Below are 12,582 nucleotides of genomic sequence, written 5' to 3' on the forward strand. Positions count from 1 at the left end.
ACCTCGGTCCTTAAGTTTCCTTTGGCGAAGGGCAAAATACTTGGAATGATATGTATCATTATTTTAATCTCAAAATTCAATCTGCCAGAGCAAACGTATAGTTTTCTACGTAGTTTTAACCTTGATACCTTATCGAAGCCTCTCAGCAAATCTTGCGAATCAGCATATTTTACAAATTCCTATTGAGTTTCCGGGCGACTTCTCTATGGACAAAAAGATTAGGTTGAAGTAGTAGGTTTACTAATGATGAAATTATAGCTTTTAAGGCAAGATTCTTATTGGTTCTTCAGCGTAGCTTACACTTAGCTCAACCCTTTCTTAACACTTTGAGCCTTAGCCATTGCCCTAACTTTACATTAGATTTCCAATTGGCGAAAATCTTCTTCCCTGGTATCGCACTCATATATCATAGAAAATAGATAGAAAATGTTCCATGGATTTCTCTTTTTCATTACAGGATGGACACATACCATCTTGGATAATTCCTCGTGAATTATGGCCAGTCAGAATGCCCACAATATTTCTGCAGTCTTCCTGCTTTTCGACAGGGTAAACTTTGCAGTACGTTTGTTTGGTTCTAACAGGAAAAGTTTGGTGTGTCTAGCAGCATTTAGGCTCTGCCACCTGTCATTATGGAAAGCTTGTTCTCAGTTTTTGGTAGCAGCATTAGCCAATGCTACCGACATCTCAATTGCTGGTTCCGGTCCGGGCATGGGGAAAGCTGAAGCCCGAGGCATCCGAAATTTAATTTTCTTCTACACCACAATGACCAGGTACCCAGAATAAATCCACCGTATTGAATCCAGAAACAGAATTAAATCGGTTTCTACATTCCTGGACGATTTTTGAAGTGATCAAAGTACTACTCAACGCGCTCAATGCAGCTTGACTATTGCTACAAATTGCGATGCGTCTGCCCTTCAACCGCTCGTAAATCATCCAGGTTGCCGCTCTTAGGATCGCATACACTTCAGCCTGAAAGACCGTTGTGTATTGTCCCAAAGAAAAAGCCCACTTCTCGTTTTTATTCGATAGGTAGACTCCTGCTCCAGAACCATGTTCTGTCTTTAAGCCATCTGTGTAGAAGACGTCAGTATATCTTCTTCTGGTTCGTCCTACTTTTCTCTCCGTTTCAAGATAACATCATATCTTCTACAAAAAACAGGCGCATGGGGATCTGAGAATCGGAAGGCATTGCCAAAACTAGATTTAGTTCTCCCAATGGCTCTCCCGATGCTCTGTGCCCCCACGTCCATTGTTTTCCCATAGACCTAATCGAATTAGCCTATGAACTGCTCTCATTGCAGTGCTCTGAATAAACAAATCCAAGGGCTGCAAATTGAGTAATGAACTCAAAGCACCGCGGATGTGGTGCCCATGGCACCGGTGATACCCAGCCACAGTTCTTTGTAGTGTGGCTAGTTCACAGCGAAAACTTTTCTGTTTCACCTTAATCCAGCACACTACGGATGCAAAAGCAAACATCGGCCTAATGACGGCAACATATATCCAAATCTACTAAGTGGGTGCGAAATCAGGACTCCCAACATCCTCAACAAAAAAAAAATATTTACATCGGCCTGATGTAGGTTTGGACTGATGACAGATTTCACCTGAATATAATTCGTGCCCATAACGTTTTTGCGATTATATTTAAGTGGCGCAATTACCATCTGTCCTTACTTTCGGTCACCCTGCTCCCAGGGCAGAGGTGAGGCAGCGTCTGATGAGTTGCCTCTGCCCTGGACGAAACCGTCAGTCAACTTTTTTGTTTTTTTAAAAACTCTCATATATTTCACTTCTTTGGAGAGTTGAAGAGTTGTACTCCTCATATCTGGAAGGCAAAGACCATTCAGTTTCCTCCTTTTTGTAAATAATACCATTGTGGTTTTATTTGGATTTACTGAAAGCGTATGCCTGAGACACCAACTATCAATCACATCAACAGCGCGTTGTGTATTTCTACACACCATTTCGAGATCTCGACCAACAGCCAGCACAGCTCATCATCTGCATAAGCTTGAACGTGTATTGGTAGATTTTGCAGTTCGCATAGCAGTGAGGTGATCAGCATACTCCACAGAAGTGGCGATAGCACACTTATTGTTAGGTCAACACCCACTTCAGCGCAAAGAAATCGCTACGTTAGCGTAGCGTGAATTCACTTTATTAAATTTTTGACAACACCATATTCTCTGGCGGCATCATCGAGCTTTTGGAAGGGCGCACAGTCAAAAGCCCCTTTAATGTGCACGAACTGCCCCATCGCGTACTCACCCTTCAGAGTTGCATCTTCTATCTTTCAAACCAATGAATGAAGAGCAGACTCACAAGACTTTCCACGTTAGTAAGCATGTTGGTTTTCATTTAGGGGGTGCGACCTTAGCGCCTTCCCGCCAATGTGACGCTTAACCAGTCTCTCCAGACATTTCAGCGAAAATTATATTAGGCTGCTTTGCCTGAAGTTCTTTGGATTTGAATAGTCATCTTTCCCAGGCTTTGGCATGAAAACTATCTTCACCTTCTGTCAAGAGGAAGGCACGTAGCCCAGAGAAAGACATCCTCGTAAAATATTTTTTAGAAGTTGCTCTAAGTGCTCTATACACTCCTTTAGCATCGCTGGGTAGATGACATCCATGCCAGGTGCTTCGAAGTGTTCAAATGATAGTATAGCAACTCCCCCCCTCCCCTGGAGATCGACAATTGATGCTGTCATGCAGGTCGTGGACGCCGTTCGACGAGCAGAGGCACATAGTTGCCGAACTCGACGGGTGGTGCTCCTCGTAACGCTTAACGTCAGAAACGCCTTCAATTCCGTAAGATGGAAAGACATTCTAGGTACACTAGACAAAACCTTCAACGTGCCGAACTATCTCTTACGGATTTTGAGGGACTATCTGAGAAACCGCTCCCTGCTCTATGAAACACTAGAGGGTCAAAGGTGGATGGAGGTCACGTCGGGGGTAGCACAGGGATCCATCCTAGGGCCGGACCTCTGGAACGCTACCTATGACAGTCTGCTTAAACTCGACATGCCAGAAGAGTCACGCCTGGTCGGCTACGCAGATGATGTCGCAGCGCTTGTTGCTGGACGCACTGTCGAACAGGCGCAAAGCAGACTCGGCATATTGATGCCACGGGTAAGCGGATGGATGACTACTCATGGTTTCAACCTTGCACTGGAAAAAACCGAAGTAGTCATCCTGACTAAAAAGAGAATTCCGACCCTGCGTCCCATATCGTTCGGCGAGTCGATGTTTGAGTCAAAATCAGCGGTAAAGTACCTCGAGTTGACTCTTGACTCAAAGATGAGTTTTTCTGAGCAAATGCAAGCAGCAGCGAACAAGGCTGCGGCTGGAGTTTTGGCGTTAAGTAGGCTAATGGCAAACATTGGGGGTCCTACGTCTAGTAGGCGACGTCTCCTGGTGAGCTCAACGCAGTCTGTCCTGCTCTACGGCGCAGAGGTATGGGCTGGCGCTCTTAAAAAGGAGGTATATCGTAAACGCCTCGCGCAAGTACAGAGACGGGGGCTTTACGGGTGGCGTCTGCGTACCGCACTGTCTCTGAACCGGCCGTGATGGTGATCGCGGGAATTATCCCCGTTGCCCTTCTTGCTAGGGAGCGTCAGGCCATATAGAAACGCAAGGGAGATGAGCCAAGGGAGGTGGTTGCTCCCGAAGAACGGGAACACACTCTAGACGAGTGGCAGCTCTCTTGGCAAAATGAAACTAGAGGTAGATGGACTGCGCGGCTCATCGGCAACTTATGTGCGTGGCTGAATCGGAAGCATGGTGAGACTGACTATTTCCTTACCCAATTTTTAAGTGGGCATGGAGGTTTTCAGTCTTACCTACACAAGATTGGAAAGGCGCGTTCTTCGGATTGTGTGTTTTGCAATGGAGTTGTGGACGACGCCCACCACACTTTTTTTTCTTGTGGAAGGTGGGATGGGGTTCGTCAGCAGCTCTATTTAAACACAGGGGATCTCTCTCCAGACAACATTGTCGAAGAGATGCTGAGGACTGCTGACAGGTGGAACCGTGTTGCCCATTACGTTCGGGCCCTTCTCGTTGCTAAGAAGATAGAACTCGACCGGTGGAGAAGCCGGATAGCAGGGGGTTCCTTGAACTGACAGTTCCCTTCCTCCTCTCCGCTCCCGTTGGTGAAAGGAATTCCCTAATTTGAAGGCTCCGCAAGGTGGGAGAGTTTGGGGACTAGCCCGAAGTAATGTGACAAACGGTTCCAGGCTAGCTCTCTGACGATGGGGAGGTGTTTAGTTGGTAGTCCGACGACGTACCGAATCGGGAGTCCAACCCTGTGTGCGTAAATGCATTCATCTACCCTATTTAAAAAAAAAAACTCTCCCCTTTTTATTGGAAACAGCCGCTCTCGCAGTGTTCCAATTTCCCTTGCAACACCATCGTGTTGAAGGGTTTGCAGAAGCTGCCAATGCACTTCTTCCCCCTTTTGAGGCCTGTTCTCCCGGGTGGTGTACTTCCAAGAGAGTCTGTATAGACTCAACTCTGGAGTTCGTGCAAGTACCATCCGGTTTTCTAAGAGAGTCCAACTTGGCCGACTCATCTTTATTAAGGATTCTGCACAGCCTGGAAGTCTCCCTCTCACCTGCCAGTTCCTCACAGTATGCTCTAAAAGAGTCTCCTTTCGAAAGTTTTACGAGCCTCTTATATTCACTCTGTGAGTTCCGGAAGTTTAGCTAGTCTTCATCTTTATTGCATTTGCAAGCAGGATCTAGAAGTCGTTTGATTGATTTCTTGAGTCTCTACAATTCTCGGTTCCACCATCGAACCGTTTTCCCACGTTGGCCTCGAGAAATAGGACAAGCCTCTTGAAAGCACTCTAAAAGTGTGCGATTCAGAGTTTTCAATTGATCTTCTATCGCCAAAGGAGTCCTTAGTCGCCTAGGGAGCTCAACTTTGTCGCCAAGGAGTTCATTGAACTTCGTCCAATTAGTTTTCCTAGGATTCCGTCTTTGCATTACAGGCTGTTCGCCTGGAATAGTTAGACTAAATTCTAAGTAACAGAGATCTAAGAGTGAGACTTCATCTAGCACTCGCTAGTTTCTAATCACCTCTAACAACTTTGAAGTCCAGATTGTTAGGTCAATTACTTCACTTCTTCTTGGCCCCACGAACGTAGGGGCGCACCCTCCGTTTGTGCTCGTCAGACCGGCTGAAATGATAAAATCAAACAGCTGCTCTACTCTATGATTGGATTTGCTACTGCTCCAACAAATATGCTGAGCTATTAAAAGTTCTTGCGTCGGCGGAGGGCACAAAGAATCATAGGGTAAGTACGCAGAGGCAACTATGACGTTTCTCCTCTCACTATTAACCTGGTATTGTAAGTTGACCGCAACAAGGTCCTTGGAACAGAATTGTCTCAGCATGGTTACTTCTAACAATAAGTAAGTACGCGAGAAAAATTCCACGGATTAGGTTTTTTGTGAGTGCATGTGAAGCAGTGAATTGGTGTGCGGCCACATGGTTGCGAGCTTATGGCATTGGACAGCTATTTATGGCTTGGCGCATGAGATGGAGCCATCGACAATCCGACATACCAATTCATGAACCCTAAGGGCCACGGGCCAGTTAGCTGCCTCTTCCCTACCCCACGAATACGCAATGACATCCGGTGTCCCCTAGATACTTGATTACTACTCCTCCTGTATTTAGTTTTCTTGATGCTGCCATATCTGCATCAATGTGGGGCTGTTCAGCGTCAATGTTCTCTCTGTGCTATAAGGGAGCGGATATACATATATTAATTAAAAGGCGATAGTGACTATATATCTTATTGAGATATGACATCAATTGCATTAGTAGCTATATCATGCCATAGTATCCACTGCCTTTGAAATACGTGTCGTAAATTAGTAGAGAAGTATAGATTTCTTGGGATGCAGGTCAATGACAACAATAAAAATATTCTTGATTTTATAATAGTTACTAATTTTTAAGATACTAGCAACCAAATTTCGTATGTAACAACTTGAAGAGCACTGAGAACGCCACAACAGAGTGGCTTCATCCAATGTTACAGACTTACATGTGTGATCTTTGACATGCCATTAGAGATTTATAGGCCAGACATCTTTTGTCATGATGTTAAAGTAAAATATCTAGCAATGTATAAAAATTGCTAGCCGGCATAACAGTGTATCCGACAAGCACTAGGGTAGTGTAGTTAATGCCGGTATTTTACGAAAATAGAAAGGGTTTATTATTATTTTTTTCCTATTTGATTATAAATGAGACTGTGCTTCAGTTTCTTTATCATTACATTGAATGGTGTGCAAGTGGTAAGCCCACGGCAGCCGGAGAACCCAATGACGAATGCAAACAACCATGACGAATCGAGATTCGAACCTGCAGTAAAGAATTCGAGTGACTAACACTCAACTACCCCGACCATCGCACTGTCAAAGAAAAGTGCGATGCCGTAAATTCTTTATGCTAAGGACTTTTTTTATTCCTGCAGGACATTCGTCCTCACTCCTGCCGAAAAGAGGGTAAAGCCTATAATGGAAAAAGACACTCGGTGATGCGCAACAACCGGTATACGGTCAAGACCTGCTTTAGTAAGGAAGTCCAGACATTCCGCAGTTGCGTCGAGGATCACCCATCCGATATTCCTAAATGTTGTCTGTCATCGCCACCGCTCCATCTCAAGCAGGATCTACCACATCTTCATAAATTTCATGGTTATATCGGCTACGGAACCGTTCATCTTCTTGTAGGGGGCCAAAAATTCCTACCAGGATTCTTGTGTCAAATGCGGTCAATGCGGTTTTTCTTAAGAACTCAAGTCTCCGAAGTCGCCTTCGTCTTTCCTCCATTAATGTGCAGCCCAAAATCTCGCACCGCCTGCTCGCTCACGATGAAGGGAGATCGTACATCCGTTGGTTGTTCTTCCCATAATGTCAATATCGTCAGCATAGGCCAGTAGTTGGGTGGACTTGGTGCCTCTTGCATTAACACCTATACCCCTGTCTTAGACCGTTATTGATGGTGAATGGTCTCGACAGTAATTATGCTGCTTTTATCTGGCCTCGCCATTGGTCAGGGTCAGCCTACTCAGTATTATCAATTTCGTCGGGATACTAAATTGTCTCATGGCCGTGTACAGTTTTTCCCTGGCTATGCTATTATAGACGGTCTTGAAATCGGAAAGGTAGTGCAACTGATTGTCCTATTCCAACATTTTTTTCATCACTGCAGCAGCACAGAGAAAATCTGATCACTTGCTCATTCGCCTGAAGTGGGATCTATGATGTTCTGAGCATATGGGGTTGTACGGGATAGTAAGATATCGGAGAATATCTTGTGGATGGTACTCAGCAACGTGGTACCTCTATGAGTGCTTGTGTAAAACAAAGCCTTATTTAAATTGGTTTACTGTCTAGCTGTCCGTCTGTCTGTATATTTATCTGAATCCTACTGCATGCAGTGAGTAATATACTTCCACGTTGATTTAAGCGGGGGTCCCCATACATGCAAAAGGAGGTGTACGATTTTTTTTTCACCAGGTACACTCATGTGGCGTTTAAATGTATGGGCTCGATTAGTATTTTGCGAAACTGATATTAGTTGTGACATTAGTTGCAAAGGGTGTACGGGGGTCCGAAAAAGATCAGTTACTTCAAGGACCCGTTCTTAGAAACTGCCTAACTTAAATATCAAAGAAATGTGGTGATCCATACACATGGTACCTTGGCCTCAAAACTTGCTTAAATAAAGTTAATAATATTTATTGCAAGTATATTTTCTAGAAATTGACTGGAACTCCCCTTAACTTTAGGTAAGAATAATCAATTTTTGCAGTAATAAGGTCTACCAAGTTTGGTGAAAGTCTAACAAATTTATATTGGGTCAAAGTGAAAACTTTTCTGCAAATTTTTTGGATTCTAAGGCTTTGAATGTCAGCATAGTGCATGGTTGGACGAACTGAATGCAAAAGCATAACGAGCTAGGCACAAATGGGACAAATGCCCACTTAAATATGCCTATAAAAGAAATACACAAAACCTTTCATGCCTGAAGCGCTTAGCTTCCGGTTCCCCGGCTTGCTTATGTATGGGACAGATAATGCCACGTTTCCAATTGTCATTCATTGATTCTCTGTCCCACACTGTGAGCACCAGTTGATGAACCGCTTGGAGTAGTTGGTCGCTCCCATATTTAACCAGTATAGGTTGCATATAATGGATTAACACCGGCGGTATTCACTTTGGGATCCATAGTCTTGAAAACCGGAAATAAGATGATTGAAATAATAAAAACTTGTTGTTTCTTTTTCATTGGTGTAGATATTTATTCTTGCAATTACCGATATTTCGGGAACCACTTGTTCCCTTCATCAGTGCAACTTGTTAGCACTGATGAAGAAACAACAAGTTTTTATTATTTCAATTAATTAATCGTTGGAAACACCGCATAATTTCACTCAGAATAAGATGATATTTTCTTTTAAAATATACCGATTGTAATAAAGATTGAGAAAGAGGGCATTTTCTCTTAGGAGTAATCTAAATAAAATTAGGAAAAAACATTTTTTTTTAAATTTAAATTTGTTGCAAATTAACAAAAACATAAATAACAAAGGCTGGTCAAGTTAACTGATATTATTTCTTTTTATTTTCCAGAACGCCAAGTGGACACGTTACTTAACTGGATTTGATATATTATATCCTGGGGCACCGAATACACTTGTAGGATGGGTTGGAAGCTACGGAGCTATAGAAATGGAAAAGTGTTCTGATGAGCAAATAGCTGAGGATTGTGTTGAACTTTTGCGTAAATTCACAAAACTAGAGGTTCCTTTCCCAGTGAAATTTGCATGGTAAAACTAACGTGTTTATAGCTAATACAGTTAAAAAAAGTTAATTTAATCCTTAAATTTTAGCTCCCGATGGAATAGCAACGAATTTGTCCGAGGCGGCTACAGTTACTTAAGCACTAAGTGCGATGAAAGCGGTTATAGTGGTGCTACTTTGTCAACGCCTATCACAACTAATGATTTGCGAATAAGGTCATCAGATCTACTGCAAACTTTTAACAATTTAGCTATAAGTGAAAATGCAACGAACGGTTTAGCTATGAAAAATGGAATAGCGACCAAAAGTGATAGCTCGACCCAAAGTGACTCTCAGTGTAAAGATGCACGTCCAATTTTGCTGTTTGCCGGTGAAGCTTGTCACAGTAAATACTTTTCCACTGCACATGGCGCTTTTTTGTCAGGAATCGAGCAGGCACAAACTATTTTAAAATATGCTTGAATACAATTCAAAAAGATTTATATATGTTTTTAGCATGATAGGACACAATTATTAAATAATTGTTTGCCAAAATGAGAATATCTACGTGCATACTCATTGCGTATTGATAAACATCTTGAGAGACATGTACTTACTATTTTTCCGTTCCTTGAAGAATTTTAAATAAAACATTTTATCTGAAGAAAAATATAACAATCATATTATTTTCAGTACTTTGGGCTTAAAGCTGAAACCAAATTTGATGTTTTTCTATCGTCTGTATACCATGTTCCAAATGAGACAAAAATACTATTTACTGGAATCCAGATGACCAGAACCATCCCAATAAGATCAACTAGATAGTCCAGATGTGAAGACAGAAATATGCTAAACTTTTAGGCCACCAATGGGGACAAGCTAGCATCGGATACATTCCAACAATTGAGGAATTAAACAGAATATTTTGGAAAATCTTTCCGGTTTCTGGAATTGCAACCCAAAGCGTCTCGAGTGGTAGGGAGGTTTTTGAAAATACCAGAATAGTCACTTATGTTTTTTACTACTCTTGCGCTATTTAAGGAAAGTCACTTTTGTGATTAGCACCTTGTTGTCGTTGAGAGGCTTGTCACGCTTCAAGAGTAACGAGCCCTGTGTGTCTGTCACGGTCACTGGACATGTGCACGATCAATTACTGCTATGCTGAACGAATAAAAACACAAAATAAAGAATAAAGAACATGAGCAGCGACATAGGGAAATTAGCGAGAATCAAATAAACCACCGTCGAGAGAAACGAAGCGCACCTAAACCCTTGCACATCTCAGGGTAAGATAGAATTCCAACCCTTACAACAGGCCAGAGTAGTGGAAACACAAACTCTTCAGACAAATCAATGGATGCAACCATCCCCGAAATGAATTGGCTAACCATATCCGGAAGAAAACTCTCCGGGGTAGAGTTGAAAGAGGGTTAAAGGCGAGTTGAACGCCGGAACTGACAATAAAACTTCGAATCAAGTGAAAATAGGAAGTTTGGGATTAGACTCGACAATACCTGAGGAAAAGTCCAGGGAAACGCAAACCCATCGGAATATAACCATAGTGCTAGAAAAGTTTCAGGAAGAAAAGCTGAACGTCTAACAGAGCAAATTGGTGCAAAGGGCTGTTCATCATCTACTAAAAACCACCCCCAGTCTCTCCAGCCCCAACCTCGCGCGACCACCATTTAGGTATTTCTTCGCAGGGTGGGTTTAAATTTATTTTTCCTTCGGCCTCCTCATCTCCGGTTCAGATCCCTCCTCTCCATACCACCGTATCTAGGACAATTCGGTGAATCATCCAGACTAAAGCAAAGCAGATACTGCCTGTAGGAATCACCGTACCCCGTGGGGAATTGAGCAATGCAGTAGATGGTCTCTCCGTACTTCTGTACAAGCTTTACCCTAATGTTGGAAGTAAGCCTGTACATCCAGCGATCTTTCGTAGATTAGTCCCATCTGTGCTACCAGAGATCATTCGAATTTGAACTTGCTGCAGTTCGTGTTCTGTATTCCCTCCATACGTCTTGCTTGATACAACACACTCATTTCTTTCGTTAAAGTATCGCCTGGGATCATGCCCACTATCACCAGTACTGCTATGGTTCTAAAGGCGTTGAAAACCTGCTTCCGTTTTTGAATATTTGCAAGCGCCTCTGCCCACATATCGGTTGTGTTTCAGCCCGCCAATATTCAGCAACTTTTTTGCAAGTATTGCGGTGGTCCTAGGTGCCTTTTCAGATGCATACTCTAGGTCTTCCCAAAAGCTTAGTTTTTCATTAATCATTACCCCTGGATATTTGAAAGCCGGCATTTGGACGACCGTGTATCCATCGACTTTTACCTTAAAAGTGTTCTTCTCTCTACGATTTGTTATTGAGACCGCTTACATTTTCTCCTCCGCTAACGTCTGTCCGTGCTCTGTGATACCCCCGCTGTGACTATATACTCCTCCCCCATTCGTCCTGTACCAGAAGGTCCTAGACGATAGGCAACTTTCGACCAGATTCGCTAAATGTCAGCCATGGCCGAGTTGAATGTGTTTTTGGCATCCAATGCATACACGAAACAGTAGCCGCCAGAAACCGACGCACCTTTTGCCAGATTCGCCACCATCCTTGTTGCATCCACCGTAGAGCCGGTGGTCCGAAAACCATACCGATACTCATACAAGCCCTTGCTGCTCTCCGCGATGGGTTCCACTCTGTTGTAGATGACTCTCTCCATCATCTTCCCTATTGTATTCATCAGGCAGATAGGCCGATATAATGTTAGATCTCCAGGTGGCTTGTTGAGCTTGGGTATCAACACCAACTTTTGTTTTTCCATTGAGCAGGAAATATTCCTTGTATGCCTCGAAGACGTTGGCGAAAAGGTCGAGCATAGTCTTCATTACCAGCTGGTAGGGATGGGGGTTTGTTGTCACCGAATCTACCACACATTTCTCATAGCTCTTCTGTAGTTAGTGGAGATATTATGCACTCGTTGAGCTGAACCATCGTTTGCCTTTGCCTATTTTCATGGCAGAGTGACAACAGTCGCCTTCAGGAGGCCAGGAAAAGTTACTTGAGGTGATCTTCGTAGTCTTTTCATCATCAATCTGTAGGAAACACACCAAGAGTTTAACTCTGCATGCTCCCACAACGGTTTGAACTAGTTCTTTTTACTCCTCTGAACATTAAGCAGCCCCACAGATGTCTGTGTGTCTCATCGTAATTGTTGCTACCCCGTCGTTAGGCCGCAAACCGTTAGGGAGGCCTTCTTGCCCGGAAACTTATGGCTTGCAAATTTGCAATTTTTTTGTTCCATCAGTAGTTGGGTTGTCTACTGGAGAGCAGTCGCCTTCTGGACATAGCAGCATCGTATGCTCTCGTCATCTATTTTGTGATTTGGGTGACTTTTTACCATGAATCATCCAGAGATGTGTCAAGCTTGAGGCGGAAAACGTGCCCCTCCGCCATTCTGCGAGAGCTCTTTTCGAGTACGATTCGCCCTTGATTTCCATGCAGATTGCTTGGTGGGCACTGTGGACCGTCCTTACTGACTTTCCAAACGATTCTACTGGCTAAAGCGGCACTCACGTGCGTCAGCCCCGTTATAAACCACAGGCCTCTTCCTCTAAAAGTCCATGAGGTTCCAACATTCGCGAGTACCACGTCAAGCTCTGCGAGCGCTTCGAGGAGAACATGTCCTCGCACATTCTTTGCTCAAGTGCTTCTTTCAAGAGCCCACGCGATTTGGCCAATGTCCTCTTGCGTGCAGAATCAGAGCTC

At 43.5% G+C, this 12,582-nt stretch overlaps 1 protein-coding gene across 1 annotated transcript in view; it reads left to right on the forward strand.

Annotated features, from left to right (window-relative positions):
* The window catches only part of LOC119654035, a 66,287-nt gene extending 56,846 nt beyond the window's left edge, over window positions 1–9,441 (forward strand). The window contains exons 8-9 of the mRNA XM_038059198.1: window positions 8,663–8,859; window positions 8,923–9,441. Coding sequence (XP_037915126.1) covers window positions 8,663–8,859; window positions 8,923–9,295 — 570 coding nt within the window. The 3' untranslated portion in view covers window positions 9,296–9,441. The remainder of the gene's footprint in view (window positions 1–8,662; window positions 8,860–8,922) is intronic.
* Window positions 9,442–12,582: the final 3,141 nt, after the last annotated feature.

Source organism: Hermetia illucens, chromosome 4 (genome assembly GCF_905115235.1).
Source record: "Hermetia illucens chromosome 4, iHerIll2.2.curated.20191125, whole genome shotgun sequence".
In the NCBI taxonomy this organism is placed as follows: domain Eukaryota; kingdom Metazoa; phylum Arthropoda; class Insecta; order Diptera; family Stratiomyidae; genus Hermetia; species Hermetia illucens.